Source organism: Chionomys nivalis, chromosome 19, assembly GCF_950005125.1.
Source record: "Chionomys nivalis chromosome 19, mChiNiv1.1, whole genome shotgun sequence".
Classification (NCBI taxonomy): Eukaryota; Metazoa; Chordata; class Mammalia; order Rodentia; family Cricetidae; genus Chionomys; species Chionomys nivalis.
This window is the reverse complement of record NC_080104.1, coordinates 39502350-39518565: the sequence shown is the minus strand read 5'-3', so window position 1 is coordinate 39518565 and position 16216 is coordinate 39502350. Positions and strand designations below refer to the sequence as shown.

The window sequence follows — 16216 nt, the reverse complement described above, 5'->3', positions numbered from 1 at the left end:
TCTCTGTGGCTTTGGAGCCTGTCATGGAACTAGCTCTTGTAGACCAGGCTGGTCTCGAACTCACAGAGATCCACCTGCCTCTGCCTCCCGAGTGCTGGGATTAAAGGCGTGCGCCACCACCGCCCGGCCAAAGACTCCATTTTTAAAAAACAAATAATAACTTAAATAAATAAACCAAATGATAAAATGCTATTTACTGTTTTATTTATAGAAAAGGCAATATGACTTGTATGATTACAGTGACAAAAACATTCTGCTCCCATATTCACCTTAAGCATTTTCAGCTAAGTTCTTAGAATCTAATCTATATCTTTAAAACTTTTAAATTTTCTCAAACATTCAGACAGTATTTTATAAATTGCACAGTATAAACACATGACCAACTTTTACCTTGACTTGGGACTTCTGTGTCAGTTTCTTTTCTAGTACACAAATCCACAGGCTTGTCCACAGTCCCAGGAACAGGGGATGAGCTACCAGATTTGGTGTTAGACTCAGGTTCTTCAGACTTACACACAAAAGGATTTATTACTTCAGTCTCGCCTGTATGCTCTTTATCAAATGCATCAGTTACTTTCTCATTCTGGGATTTCTGCAAAGAGGAAAGAATAAAACACCATATTATCAAATCATTTCCTCCTCCCCTCAAAACAAAAATAGAAAAATAATAAGTAGTTTCTTACTTAATTAAAAATAGTAAGTAGTTTCTTAAATTGCTATGTGTTTTATACACAGTAACCATTGAAAATGCAGTAAAACTAACAGTAATGAAAACTTGGAAGAGACAAGCAAAACTAAAAATGAACAATAAACTTAGATCACACCTCATTAAATGATTAAGTGAGTGTCAAAAGGTATAATAAACATTAGTAAAAAGATTATTCAACCAGAGTTGTTTTAATATAAAAACCACTACAGGTTGGGGATTTATCTTGGTAGTAGAGCCTGGGTTTGGTACCATGGAAAAGGAGTACACACAGGACACTAAAAGAATGATGCTCAGGGTTTAGGAAGAGGATGGAAAGTTGGAGGGATGGGAGCAAGACAATAAGTAAAAGGTTAAAAAAAAGTAAATATCACACACACACACAAAAAAAAGGTCGTATCTTTATCACACAAAGCAGATTCAGGAAAATTACAAGTGATAAAGAAGTGTGATCAAGATGAAAGATCAATTTACCCTCCTAGAAAGGCAGGGTAAGAACCATCTTAATCATTTTTCTCCGTAAAAACAATAAAAACACAAAGAAAGACAACCAAAATTAACTCTTTCATGTACAAATTAACTTTTTCATCTACTGTGGAAATTAAATAACCACAACAGTCCAAGTAGTTTTTCATCTGTGAACTGAATTAAGGGGGAAAGGATGGTTTTATAGCACTGACCTCTCATTCCCTTTCCTGTTTACCCAACTCCCCCAGTCTCAGTTCTGCACGAGCCAGACAAGCATGGAAAAGATGAATGTTTGTCAAGCATTTGGACATTGACAGAGGAAAGGGGGTGATTGACAGCATAGTTTTTCTAAAGCAACTAAATCATTCCTACTGTAGGAGATTATTCATTAGATATTTGAAATAATTAATAAAAACAACACATGGAGCAATATAAATGTACTCATAGATCATAATTAAATTAAGTTACAAATCACTAATAGAATGCTATATACAAAGTCATCATTTTTAAATGGCAAACTGTGTAATGCATGGGTCAAAAAAAATAATTGCAAGAAAGCATTCTGACCTGAAAAGAAATGACAATAGCACATATGAAAACGTATTTGGCTAAATAGTGCTTAAGGTACAACATTATCTGTAGAAACAATGAATAGGCTCTTAAATCTGTACTCTCAACCTCCCACATTGAGAAAAAGACAAGGAGTAAACCAAACCCAAGGCAAGAAAGAAATAATAAAGAGCTGAAATCAAAGAAATTCAACAAGGGGGAGAAATGAAGCCAAAATCTATTTACACTGTTTGGAGAGGGGGGCCAAGGACCACCAAAAAAAAAAAAAGAAAAAGAAAAAGATAAAGAGCAGGAATGGGGAGAGAGCAACGTAACAAAACAGAAAACAAAACAAAGAAACAGCAAAGAAGGTGGTATTTCAGTACTGAACCAACAAGTATTAAGAGCTGGGTGGTGCTAGCAAACACCTGTGACCCCAGCACTCTAAAGATGAGATAAGAAGATCCCAAGAAGGTCAAAGCAGGCCTGTACTACGGTGTGAGGTCCTATCTCCAATACCAAAATTGATTAACAAAAGCCTATTCTACAAATCTACAAATTTGAGAATTAGACTATTTAGACACAATTAGAACTCATTCAGTAATAAAGAGACAAATAATCTAACAGACATTCCAAATAAACCTTCAATTAATTGGTTTCAAGATCTTAAAAAAAAAAACCAGTTCCAGTTGGGCAGTGGTGGCATACACCTTTAATCCCAGCTCTCGGGAGGCAGAAGTAGGCAGATCTCTGTGAGTTCGAGGCCAGCCTGGTCTACAAGAGCTAGTTCCAGGACAGAGAAAGAGAAACCCTGTCTCGAAAAAAACAAAATACAAAACAAAAACAAAAAACACAGTTCCTTTAGTTAGAACTTTGAAAATCTCTTTCAGAAAATAGCCGCAAAGAAGTATTTTCCAATCTGTTTATACTACCATTGACTTTTTTTTTAAGATGGGATTCATTATGTTGCCCTGACTGACCTGAATTCAGAGCTATACCTACTTCTACCTGGAATTAAAGGTGTGGGACACCACTACCAGCCCAGTATTAAGTTTTAATTTTTACTTATATGTGTGAGAGAGATTATGCACAAGTGAGTTCAGATAACCACAGAGGCCAGAAGAGGGTATTGGGCCCCCTGGATGGGTACATTAACTATTTTAACTATCCAGGCCCTAATACTGATTTTTATATGGAAGCTAAAGTTAATACCAGAAAATTACTCAACAGTACTACTGAGGAACATCCATTTTATAAGTAGCAATAAAAATTTACACAAATAGAAACTAAATGATACAAAACTGTACTATACCATAACCAAGTGAAATCTTTCCTAGGAATACAGAACCATCTACAAGCTGGATCAAAATATCTGTATCACTTCAGAAAGGAAGACGACACATCATTATTATTCCCTCAGGGTTAAAAACTCTTACTCAGAAATTTTGGACTACTCAGCCCTAAATAGGATGTCTCTATAAAATTCCTTCTCTAAGGGTTCAGGGAACCCTGTAGAAGAGGCAGAAAAAGTTTAAGAGTCAGAGAGGTGTAGGACGCCAAGAAAACAAGGCCCTCTAAAGGAATGCGATCAGCACACACATGAACTCAGAGATTGAGGCAGCAGGCAAAGGCCTGCACAGCTCTATTACGGCTTCCAGTTTAGGGCTTTGATGGGATTCCTGAGTGTGTGAACAAGTGGGTCTTTATTGCTTGTGCCGGCTCTCGAGCTCTTTTCCTTCTGTTTGTTTTGTCCAATTCTTTTTTTTTTTGGTTTTTCAAAGGGTTTCTCTGTAGCTTTGGAGCCTGTCCTGGAACTCGCTCTGTAGACCAGGCTGGCCTCGAACTCACAGAGATCCGCCTGCCTCTGCCTCCCAAGTGCTGGGATTAAAGGCGTGCGCCACCACCGCCCGGCTGTTTTGTCCAATTCTGATGTGTTACTTTTTGTTTTATCTTATTACATTTTATTTTATTACTATCCCTTAAAAGCCTGTTTGTTTTGTAATGAGAGACAGAAAGCAAGTGGGTCCAGATAGGAGGAGAGTAGAGAAGTGGAGGTAGGGGGTGGGAATGGTAAAAAAGGGAAAATGGCAATCAAGATATATTATGTGAAAAAAAATATTTACTTTCGCAAAAGAAAAATGGGGAAAAAAAACTCATATTAGCTATAACTTAACTGCTAAGAAATTTTAAACGAATTTGTTTATATCTACAAAGAATCTTGGTGATGTTTTAACTGATACAATATTAAGCCTATAGTTTAATCTGGGTTTGATACCCTAGTGATTTTGAGTATTCTCATACATGAATAGTAACATGGCTCTATGTTTATGTAATCGAACACATATGCTTGCCAAGGGCCAATTATAACCATTTGATACTAAGATTTTAAAATGTACTCCATCTACAGAGGCAAGAGACCTGAAAGAACAATGCAGACAGTCTGACCTGAGCTTCATGAACCTTTTGAAGCTCTGACTGAAAATCCTCTCCATTTCCGTTGTCCTCATCTGTATCACTGCAGACTCCACAGAAAAACGTAGGTGGGAGCTTCAAAGTGTCTGCCTTTGCTCTCTCTTCAACTGTTGGCTTCTTTTCCCAAACTATGACACATTCTTTGTCATTATCTGGAAAAAACACAATACAAGCAGACACAATCAGAAATCCAGTCCGACTGCCAGTCTGCAGGTTTTCAAAGCAATTTAAAGACTTCCATAGCATGACTATGAATGCTCATGAAGCCAGCCCATGGCCACGTATTATTTTTCAAATATTTTAAATGAGCACTAATTTAATAATAAATAAAACTGGCAATTACAAATATTATAAGACTAAGAGGTACCTTTAAAATATAGGACATCAAAATTGTATAAACATACCTGCTAAATTTTCTTCCAATGGTCGGTATTTTTCTAAGTCACTCAAATAGAGTTTTCCATTAAGTTTCTTGACAGCCATTTCAAAATCTTCATCTTCAAATGCAATTCATTATATTGAGAAAGAGAATTTTACTAGGTACAAGGTTTTCCTAGACATGATCTTCACACTTTCTTTCACTCTATATCCACAAAGCACTCAGCTTTGCCAATCAGAGACCTTCACCTCCTACCTGTTTGAGTTTCCAGTATGCGCCCCTCATCTTTGGACATTCTATCATTGCAGTACAGCTCCCAACCCCAGTCACCCGGCCCCACAATGTACCGTTTCTATGACTGCCCTAATACCCTCACTGAACTCTGAGGGTGTTTGCTGTCTCCCTCTTTTACTTTGAATACTTCTGGATTATGACTATTTCCAATTTCCTCAAAACATATGCCTGGCATCCAATAACCATTTTTAAAGGGCTTCTTTAATGAATGCCATTCTTCTGATTATTCTACCAAGTATTTTATAATCATGAAGTAAATACCTACCTCTAAGGATAGTAGTCTAAGTTCTAAAACTCTGCTTACATTTTCTTTCTTTATTGAGAGGTCGTCTCACTCTATAACCCACACTAGCCTGAAACTCCCCATGAATAGAAACTCAGCCATCCAACCTGACCCTATCAAGTGCTAGGATTGCAGGCACTGCCATGTTGGTGAAAAGTCAGGTTTTAAATAATTAAACTATACTCCCAATTCCTAAAGTCACCAGAAGTCATCTTCAGTTAATGAAAGACTTACCATCCTCCTCTTCACTAACATAATCTGGCCTGTTCTTATAACAAAAGAAAGTTGGAGGAAGCAGAAGTTTGTCTGCAAGGGCTCTTTGCTCAGGAGTGGGAGTGAGTTCATACACAATGAGAACATCAGTATCCGAAGGAGGATCTGCAGGTTTATTCTTCTCTTGTGCTGTAACCAAGTCAAAACAACTGATAAGACACAGTAATCACACTAATAAAAATCAATAAAATACGAAACCTATCTATAGGTTAAAACAGCACAGTGATAAAATAAGAACACATACTATGGAACACATCAAGTGAATTAGATCATGAATTAGAATTAGGAGTCTGATTTAGTGTTCTATTAAAAACTCTTACAGAATACGAAAGTTTTTAAAATTCTTTTACTAGTCATTGGAAATTACAATCTCTATAATACAAAAAGTATACACTAAACAGTAATTCAGCAAAGTATCCATGCATTTACAACTGAAAAGAAGTACCTCCAGGATTATCTAACATAAAATTAGTATGCCCCAGAGCCAACCTGCATTAGTTCTCTAAGCTCCTATAAAGAAAGCAAATAACTTCTAACTACAAAGGATGGCAGGTGATAGCATGTATCCATTCCGTGCATATTTCCAAGTGTGGAATTAGATAAAAATTAAACAATCATTCTTCAGTCATACTTTATGTATCAAGACAATTTCTGTGACTAAAAACACCCCTATTCCATTCCCACCTGATGAAAGGTCAAAAATTTGGAGAGGAAAAAAGGAAGATGAAGTCTGTTCTGATATTAAGAATCTCTAGCTTGGGGGGCTGGAGAGATTGCTCAGTGGTTAAGAGCTTTGTCTGCTCTTCCAAAGGTCCTGAGTTCAATTCCTAGCAACCACATGGTGGCTCACAACCATCTGTAATGGGGTCTGGTGCCCTCTTCTGGCCTGCAGGGATACATGCAGGCAGGACACTGAATACATAATAAATAAATAAATCTTTAAAAAAAAAAAATCTTTAGCTTGTAGGAACTGATAAACCAGTGCCTTAAACCAGTCATGAAATATGCATGTAGCAGCTACTATGAGAAAACATTCTCCAAAGCCACCATGTCCAATATGGTAGTCTACCCACATGTGGCTTCCCAACACTTCAAAGGTGATTAGACTAAACTAACATGTGCTAGAGGTATGAACGTGCACACTGGACTCTAATGGCTTGGTATAAAAAAGAATATAAAATATCTTCACTTTCTTTTAAATCGTTATTAAAAGATGATATATTTTGTACATATATATTAAATTGAATAGATCACTTTTTTATGCCACCAATTTCTTCAAGTGTTTCATTTTCTATGCTGCTCACAAAAAAATTTAGACAGAGATCATATTTTATTTCTACTGGATGGTGTTACTTTAGAGAACTGGTACCTACCCCTACAAGGTCAAGATGCATACTGGACATTATTTCCCTCATTTGCTCTTAATGAACTTTTACAAATTCTATATGCTTAATGTTCTAGTCAAGAAGTGACTCATATCTATAAATGATCTGTACTTCATAAGGAACACAAGTTACAGAAGGGTAGCTGTAAAAACAAGGTCTACTTTCAGTTTCTAAACCCTAAAGAGACATGTTTTATATACATTCTACTGCCATCCTATCTGAATACTGCCTAACAGTAGTGGCTAAAGTCAAAGATTAGAAAAGCAGGTTCTTCATTAAACAGAATTGAAAAGAAAAAAGTTCAGTGAAGCAGAGAGAGAGAGAAAGAGAGAGACAGAGAGACAGACAGACAGACATTAAGCATAGTTGAAGATGAAGCCAAGAGAGCACCAAAAAAACATAAATAGCACCCAGGTACATTTTAAAAAGTAATTTTGAAAGCTGTTTGTTACAGCCCTACTCAAAAGGTATGCTTTGTAAAATGGCGTTCTTTAGCATGCACATTGCAGTGTTAAGTACTTCAGTTCATACAGCCACAAGTACTTGGCTAAGGATTACCAGCTGCCAGTCACCTCATACTGGAAATACTAGATCTATACCTTTGCTCTCAGGTTGTGAGGTAGGGAAGCTGGTCCAAAAGGCCATGGGATTAGATTTAAAAAGGCTAAAATTAAATCCTAGGAAAATAAAGAATATTCATTTTTTAACATCTTATGAAACAAACTAACTCTTAATACACAAGAGTCGGAACCCTCAATTTATATCAATCTGGTTGTCTTACATACCCAAGGACTTTCTTTACTAATTTAATAAGAGGTGGCAATACTAATTCATATAACACACACGGAACATCTCAATAACACATGCTTCAAGTTGATTTTAAAACAAAACACTGAAGAATCAACATTTAAAAGACTAATACTCATGAATCAAGTGCATGAGTCTTTGTACTAGATTAGCTTCTTTGGCTCTGCTTTATGATACATGCCTCTCAAGTTACTGAAACAAATCTCTTATGATATGTTAATTTGAATACTCACAAGCAAACTTACTTAGGGGTTAGACTTGTCTACTAAAATACTTCAGAATGTTCACTAACTAGTGTTTATGACACAACTTCGACTAAAATATTTGTTTTCTAAAAAGAGTCAAAGACACACACTTTAAAAAAATCTGCTGGGGACTGGAGAGATGGCCCAATGGTTAAGAGCACTGTCTACTCTTCCAGAGGACCCAGATTCAATTCCCAGCATCCATATGGCAGCTCACAACCATCTGTAACACCAAAGTATCTGACACTCTCATACAGACATAAATAAGAATAAATCATTAAAAAAATATATTTTTAAAAAATCTGCTGAACTCTACACTGCGTACTTACCCTTTTCTGGTGCTTTAAATGTGTAACTAGGTGAAGACTCCTCCTTTGGACAGGCAACGGCATTTCTGACCTTGCCATCTGAAGACTGTCTGATGTCAGTCTGTGGCTCACACTTGTCAGGTTCTACCTTTCCTCCAGATCCACTCTGAACTACTGAAGTAACTTCACTACTGCTATTTTTCAAAGGTGCATTAAAACTAAATCCAAACAAAGATCCAGTGGCTGAACTATTGCCAAATGCAAATGGCTTTGATTTTTCACTACTAAAAATGCTTTTAACAGACTCTGAGCCAAATACAAACTTCGGAGGAGAAACCACTGCTTTTGGTGTTGTTTCAGAAGTGCTAGATGTTTCTCCAGCTTCTGAAGTTGTGTCTACTACCTCATCTCCCTGAGTTACATCAGTCCTTTCTCTTGTGGTCTCTTCTAAAATGGCTACAGCAATTTTGCCACACGGCGACTCTCGAGGCGTGCTCAAATGAGAAGCATGAGGTGTTATCAAACAGTCTTTTTCTTGGGCTGTTTTTGCTTCATCAAAAATTTTCTTAAATGAATCTGCAACATCCTGTAGTTTAAAACGAACAGCTAAATGTTCTATTTTTCTTTCTCCATCTGCAAAATCACATGCAGTCCATACCCACACTCTTTCTGTCCCTTTCATATTTTGCAAAGTCATATCTGGAGTTATTCTGTGATTGGCACAAAGTTTTAATACTTGGTCCCGTCTCATCACTATGCGAACTTGCTTATTATCATAATTTTGTAGAATCTTTATATCGCCAATGCCTCTTTCTTTCCACTGACCGGCATCTTTATCATATCTGTAGAGCTTTGCTCTGTGACTAAAAACAACCTGTTCATTTTCCTCGCCGCTGGATACTTCAACTAGATCAGGTAAGGGTACAACAGGCTCAAAGTACTGTCCATCTCTCTCTTCTTCTTGAGTAACATCAGATTCTTCATCAGTGCCAACTGAAGCTCCACTCTGGTTCAATTTGGCAGGAGACTTAGACGGACTCAAAGCAGATTTAAAACTGAAGTTAAATCCTGTAGTTGACTCACCGAAACGGAAGAGGTTTTTCCGTACAGGGCTGCTTGCCAACGGAGAAGCATGAACTGAGCTGCTGCTGACGCTGTCGTCCAAGGCATCTTCCCGTAAGTCATAGTTGTCCCATTCTAAGGTAGGCCCAGTGTGTTCAGGATTTTGCTTCACTGTTGTGTCTGAAGCACTGGAAGCATCGGCACCCGAACCTGTGTTCTCTTCATCGGTGACCTTTACTTGATCATTTGTCAAAAACGTCTTGAAATCTTTCAGTCCACTCTTCATCTCCTCAGCTCTCTGTATTAACTTCGCAGCCCTGCCGGTATCCACAAGCTTATGGGGTGTCTGAAGTGGAATGTCTAAGAGAAGCCGCTGACACTCCTCAAATTTCTGCTTGAACTCTTCAGCTAGCTCTGGTGTTTTAAACTTTGCAGCCAGCTGTTCCAGTTTAGCATCACCATCTGAAAAGTCACTAGCTAGCCACATCCACGCTCTATCGGACCCCGAGAGAGGCTTCAGGTTCATGGTGGTGGTTATCCAATGATTGGCACAGACTTTTAGTACTTGTTCTCGTCTCATCAGCATTCTTAGTTTACCATTGACTTCATTTTTGAGAATTTTTAAGTTCCCCAAACCCCTTTCTTTCCACTGACTTATCTCAGCATCAAATCTAAATAATTTCACCCTCTGTGAATACAAAACTTTTTCATCTTCTTCTCCTGTTACAAGTTCTACTTTTTCAGGCATCTGCACCACTGGCTCAAAATGGATGTCATCACTGTCCTCCGTCTTGTAGGCATCATCATCTTTCTCAAGATCAGAAGACGTGTTAGCTTTCTCAGCCACTTTGCCACTTTGTGATGAGAATAATTTTTCTCCTGCACCTGAAAATCCCTTGAAATTAGGGTCTTTCTTGCCAAACTGAAACCCTTCACTTGAAGTTGACTTTGCAAGATCTGCAAAGGTGAAAGTGCTGCTTGTCTGACCAAAGATCACACCACTGCCATTCTTCTGACCACTAAGATCATGAGCTTGGAACCCAGTATCACTTTCAAGGTGTTTTTCACTCTTCTTCTCTTCATTTCCTTTTTCCTGAATGCCAAATTTAAACCCATCAGCAGACACAGGAATGGAAAAACTAAACCCGTCCTTGACTGACTTAAATTCTGTGTTAGAAGAACCCTGAACGGCAAAGGAAGATGTTCTTTCTTGATCCGCATGCCCAAATTTAAATTTCTGCTCTGTAATGCCAAATTTGAAATTTTTTTCTGGAAAGTTACTTTTAAATTCTGTTCCCACTTGACTTCCTGCAGATTCATTTACCTGTGATTTTGAGCCCACTGTGAAAGCTGAAGAAGACTCTACAACAGACTTATGAGTTGGCTTGGAGGCATCACAAGCCACACATTTTAGAGAAGAACTCTCATTTTGTACAGAACAAACACTGCACTCCCACTGTCCTTCCTTTTTGGTAAACAATCCTTCAAATCCACTTTTTGGAGATTTGCTTGTCTCTGAAGAGGCAGAAGTTGGGACAACAGATGTAGGCTGATTCTGTTTATTTGGATTCTGACAAGCAATACACTGAGCAGCACTTGCTTCATTTCGGACTAAACACTGGCTGCAATCCCATTGTCCTTCCTTCTTGGTGAACATACCCTCAAATCCACTCCTGGGAGCCTTACTCATCTCTGAAGAACCAAACTTGAAAGAAGCGGCAGCTGGACTTGTCTTAGCAGGATTCTGGCAAGCAACACACTTTACAGCATTTGCTTCATTTCTCACCAAGCACGAACTACAATCCCATTGTCCTTCTTTCTTAGCGAACATATCCTCGAATCCACCCTTTGGAGGTTTACTTATATCCGAAGTACTGGCCTTAAAAGAGGCAGGTGATGAAACAGTAGACACAGCCTGTTTGCCTGGATTCTGACAAGCAACACATTTTGTAGAGCTTCCTTCATTTCGGACCAGGCATATATCGCAATCCCACTCTCCTTCCTTTTTAGAAAAAACAGATCTGAAATCACTGTCAACAGACTTAGGAAGGTCTCCCTGCCCAAATTTGAAAGAAGTCTGAACAAAAGATCCATTTTTGTTAGCCGATTTTGTATTCTGACATGCAATGCACCTAGATATAGTGGGCTCGTTTCTTACTAAACAAACACTGCAATCCCAATGACCTTCCTTATTTGGAGTCATCACTGTAAATCGATCTTGAGCATTTTCTGGGCCAGTTTTAGGAGCAAAGCCATTTTCAACTAATGGTGGACCTAGGAGCTCTTTATTATTGGCTGGGTTTATATTTTGGCATGATACACATTTCTTAGCAGTTGCAGCATTCTTAAATGAGCAGCTGTTACAATGCCACCAAGACCCTTCCTTCTTTACAATCTGGAATTCAAAATTCAAGTTTCCACCATCCGATTTGCAAATATCCTTGTTATCATGAGCCGCAGGTTCTTTTACAATTCTGATAGTATGGTTTGGTGCTGTAGACACATTTGTTCCTGAGGCTTTTAAAATATTCTGGGCTTCTTCAAATTTACACTTAAATAGTGCTGCTTCCTCAGGAGTTTTGAATCTAATTGCAAGCTGCTCTGGTTTTGGTAACTCGTCTGCATAATCTAGGGCATGCCATACAAAAGATCTATCTGAGCCAGCATTTGGTGTCAACTTCATATCCGGACTAATGTAATGATTTGCACAGATCTTTAATACTTGCTCTCGTCTCATCAGAAGGCGAATTTTACCAGATGTTTTATGTCTTAATATTTTTACATTGCCTATCCCACGCTCCTTCCATTCTTTGGATTCACCATCAAAACGGAACAATTTTGCACGATTGCAAAAGAATTCTTCTTCATCTTCCTCACCGGTTTTTACTTCTATCTTGTCAGGAAGAGGAACCACAGGCTCAAAGTGAGGGCCATCATCATCCTCATCCCCATGAGCGCTTCCTCCATCTGTTTCATGACTCTTATTTGCCAGCTCTGAAGCAGGGGATGCAAATATAGATTTTCCTGGAGCGTGAAAAGTAAACATATCATCACTTCGACGAAAACCAGAATTCTTCTGCTGGTTTTGGCCTATGTTTTCTGTAAGTGTCATTGCAGACACATTTTTGCTCCCAAAATTAAATGTATTTCGAGACCCAATAGTTTGACCAGAAACTGATTTTGGTCCACTATAGCCATCTCCTTGCAAAGGTTTATCTGAAGTCAGAAGACCCAAAAGACTTTCACTATTACTATAAGCTGTTGAAGGAGGCTGTGTTACAACCTGTGGTGATGAAAATGTGAAGTCACCGTCATTTGACTTAAAGTTTGAGTTAAACTTAAAGGGAGTTGGCTGTGTTGTGTGTGCTGGTGTTGTGAGAGGTGGCCTTATTACTTCACCCGGTACGGGCTGAACAAAATTGGTTTTTCCAAATTCCATAACCTTGGATTCTGCTGGCCTTGAAGCATGAGCTACAAGTGGAGGTTTTGTGAAATACCCTGGTTCTGGCAACGGTGGATTTGTGCTTGTCTGTTGAACATTATAATTAAAGTAATCATCACCCCTGGGTGATAGAATTCCTGTTGCAGGAGACTCAAATCGCAAGGGAGGACCATACATCTCCTGAGAGAACATACAAGCCGATGAATTTTGCACTGGCGGTGTATGCATCTGTTGTGAATGCATCTGCTGTGGATAGGCGTAAATATGCTGCTGGGGTGGAAGCCTATTCATGCCATAAACTGGTCCCTAAAAGAAAAAATTAAAATATTTTATAGATTAACCATAAGACTATATAAAAATAACCATAACCATATGAAAAGCTACATATAAATCAACTCTTATAAACCTGAAATTATGAGTATTATTTAGCAATAGCACCAATGTACACAGAACAACAAGGGAAACCAATGGTGCTACAAAGACAGCTGTATATTTACTTGGCATATACTAATAAGATGTCTTAAACATCTACACTTACAAATAGCTTCTTCAGTCACTAAACACATACCAAATGATCTTAATTAGCAGTGGTAATTATGACTAAAATTCACTGTACCAACTGGGCATTATTCTAAGCATTTTAGCTCATTTTAGGATCCTCAAAAACTGTATTAACTGTAGTATAATTTTCATTTTAAAATAGGTATGCCCTAAGAGGTACAGAAGTTTAAAAAAACTTGCCCACGGTCACAATAAGTAGAATAGGGGTCTAAATGCACCCCCAGCTCTCTGTCCTTCAAGTCTTCATTTTCAATTACTGTTTGAGTCAACAGGACGGCAATACACCAGACTAGCAACACAAGAATATACTTGCCCTAGTCCAACTGAAATAGAAAGACACAAGGGCTAAAACTTACAATCTTCCTATATTTAACATATTTCAAATGTTTCAACTTACTTCTAAAATACAAAAATAAGAAATTCCTGCATTATGAAGATCACATAATTTCAATACTGAACTACTTACTCCTTTCATTTTCTTTAAAAGAAACCTAAACATTTAAAATGTAGTTATAGATATACAAGTTTTTCCTTTATTACCTTTGTGGGAGTAACATTAGCTGCTGGTCTGAGAAGATACTGGGAATTATATGCTGGTGACTGACTATAATATACTGAAGGGCCAGTAGTTGCAACTAAAAACAAACAAACAAAAGAAAAGAAAAAGAAAAAGAAAACAATGTTAAAAGTCTATTCTACAGTTCAAAATACTATTATCTAGACAAGAGTTATAAATACAAAATAGGAATCAAAGAAAATTTTAATTATTCTATCTTTACATTTCTACACATTAAAGTAACCCAAAGTAATCAATAAACGAAAAACTAAAAAAAAAAACCCTATAAAAATGACATAAAAATAAAAAAAATAAAAAAGACCACTGCTGTTGTCTTTAACATCCTAGACTAAGGCATAAGTAGCATATGCTACTTGATCTCCACACTGAAAAAGGCAGCCAGATTTCTTCTGAGTTTCAGTCAAAGCTACATAGTGAGAGTCTCTCTCTCTCTCAAAAGAAAACCAAGAAGAATGCAAATGGTCCATCTAAGATCAGCAGGATGTAAAAGCACAGGATGATCAACATTAGAAATATTGTAGTTACAAAAGATTTACTAACCAAAATGCATCTGATGGCCTAAAGTTTAAAAGAGGCCTTGAAAATCTACAGAATAGCAGGGCTATGAACTCAAAATATTACTGAGATTTAAGCACAAAATCATCTAATATAATCATGGAAAGGACCTCACAATAAGCATGTGGCCAACTACATGGCTCAGCAGGTGAAGGTGGTTACCACACAAACCTAGCAATATGATTTTCATTTCCAGAACACATGCTATGGCACAGACAGACAGACAGACACATATAATACATCAAAATTTAAAACAACAAATTAACACAAAACTTGTTCTGTGGCTTAAAGTACGCATGTGCACACACATACATAAAAATGTAACACTGAAAGACAAACTAGAAGCTCCATCTGTTCTGTGAGCTTTATTAGGACTGAAACTACTAAAGGCACTTAAACTAAGTGGCAAAACTAAAAACCAAAAGACCTTTCATACTGTACATGAAGTGAAAACCTGGAAGTGTAGCCAAGTAACTGTGAAAAAGTAATAAAAACTGTAGAAGTAAAGTAAGTACTCCCAAGTTTGAATTTGGAAACCTAATGGAATGGCCTGATGGGACAGAACTATTATTCTAAGGAGGAGGAAACAGGCACAGAAGTTACAAGTTGATAGACATGACACAATAATCTAAACAACAAAAAAAAAATCTACAGGTAAGAAGCTAGAGACATGGCTGTTCTTGTGGAAGAGAGTCCACATGGCAGCTCACAACTGTCAACCATAGCACTGCATGCCTAGAGTGTACATGTACGTGCAGGCAAAAGAATGTAACTCTATCAGTGCCTGTAGACTCAGTGGGACAAAAAATTACAAATAAGAAAAAGAAGCCAGTATATGAATAGACAATTCAGAGAATATTCCAAAACGTGTTTAGGGGCTGGAAAGACGGCTCAGCAGTTAAGAGCACTGGCTGCTCATCCAGAAGAGTCAGACTGGATTCCCAGCACCCACACGGCAGCTCATAACGATAACTCCAGTCCCCGAGGATCTGAAGTCTTCCTCCAGTTTCAGGCACTAGGCACACATGTGGTGCGCAGACACACATGCAGACAAAATACTTATATGCATAAAACAAATATAAAAGTTTTAAAGGCTGAGTATGTTTTTAAAGGGTGGTTAATCTTTAGTTTTTGTTAAATTGTTCAGTACTTCTTTGATTTGTCTTTACCTTCTAGGCATCTCATTTTTAAAAGACAACAAGAATACCTCTGTATTCTTTACTATGAACACAGGGGAATAAATAAGCTTCCAATAAACTTATGACCTTGCTAACAAGCAATTGAAGTTTTTCTTAACTATAAAACAAGAATGTACTAGCCAGTACAATTTTTTATCATTAAAAGAATATGTCAGGCGGTGGTGGCGGACGCCTCTAATCCCAGCACTCGGGAGGCAGAGGCAGGCGGATCTCTGTGAGTTCGAGGGCAGCCTGGTCTACAAGAGCTAGTTCCAGGACAGGAACCAAAAGCTAAGGAGAAACCCTGTCTTGAGAATCCAAAAAAAAAAAAAAAAAAAAAAAGAATATGACAATGTGAATGTTTATAGACTTATATGACACCAAAAAAAAAAGATCCTTTTTGCCTGTACACAGAAGAAATGGAAATAGTAACCAAAGAGGTACCTAAGTAACAACTACTGCACACAAGAACTAATAAACTCTAGAGGTCAGCCAGTATATTTAATCCCCTACAAAAGAGTTTTAAGCAGGCCAAGGTCTACGCTCTAAACACATACTTTCTATGTAATGTATGACACTGAGTTTACCTTCATGAAACCTGCTAACACTGAGAAATCACTATGAGAAGAGAACAGAGAACTCTTTAAGTGTGACTCCGTGAACCAGACGCAA

General features: G+C 37.7%; 1 protein-coding gene across 2 annotated transcripts in view; it reads right to left on the bottom strand.

The window, feature by feature from the left end:
- LOC130862385 (E3 SUMO-protein ligase RanBP2) overlaps positions 1–16216 on the bottom strand; it is a 56914-nt gene that overhangs the window by 7572 nt on the left and 33126 nt on the right. The window contains exons 19-25 of one of the 2 annotated variants that reach the window (XM_057751963.1): positions 13775–13869; positions 8191–12979; positions 7409–7486; positions 5386–5553; positions 4600–4692; positions 4169–4347; positions 391–592 (exon numbers count right to left, since the gene is read on the bottom strand). In XM_057751963.1, coding sequence (XP_057607946.1) covers positions 391–592; positions 4169–4347; positions 4600–4692; positions 5386–5553; positions 7409–7486; positions 8191–12979; positions 13775–13869 — 5604 coding nt within the window. The remainder of the gene's footprint in view (positions 1–390; positions 593–4168; positions 4348–4599; positions 4693–5385; positions 5554–7408; positions 7487–8190; positions 12980–13774; positions 13870–16216) is intronic. The other variant, XM_057751962.1, reaches the window with a different exon arrangement.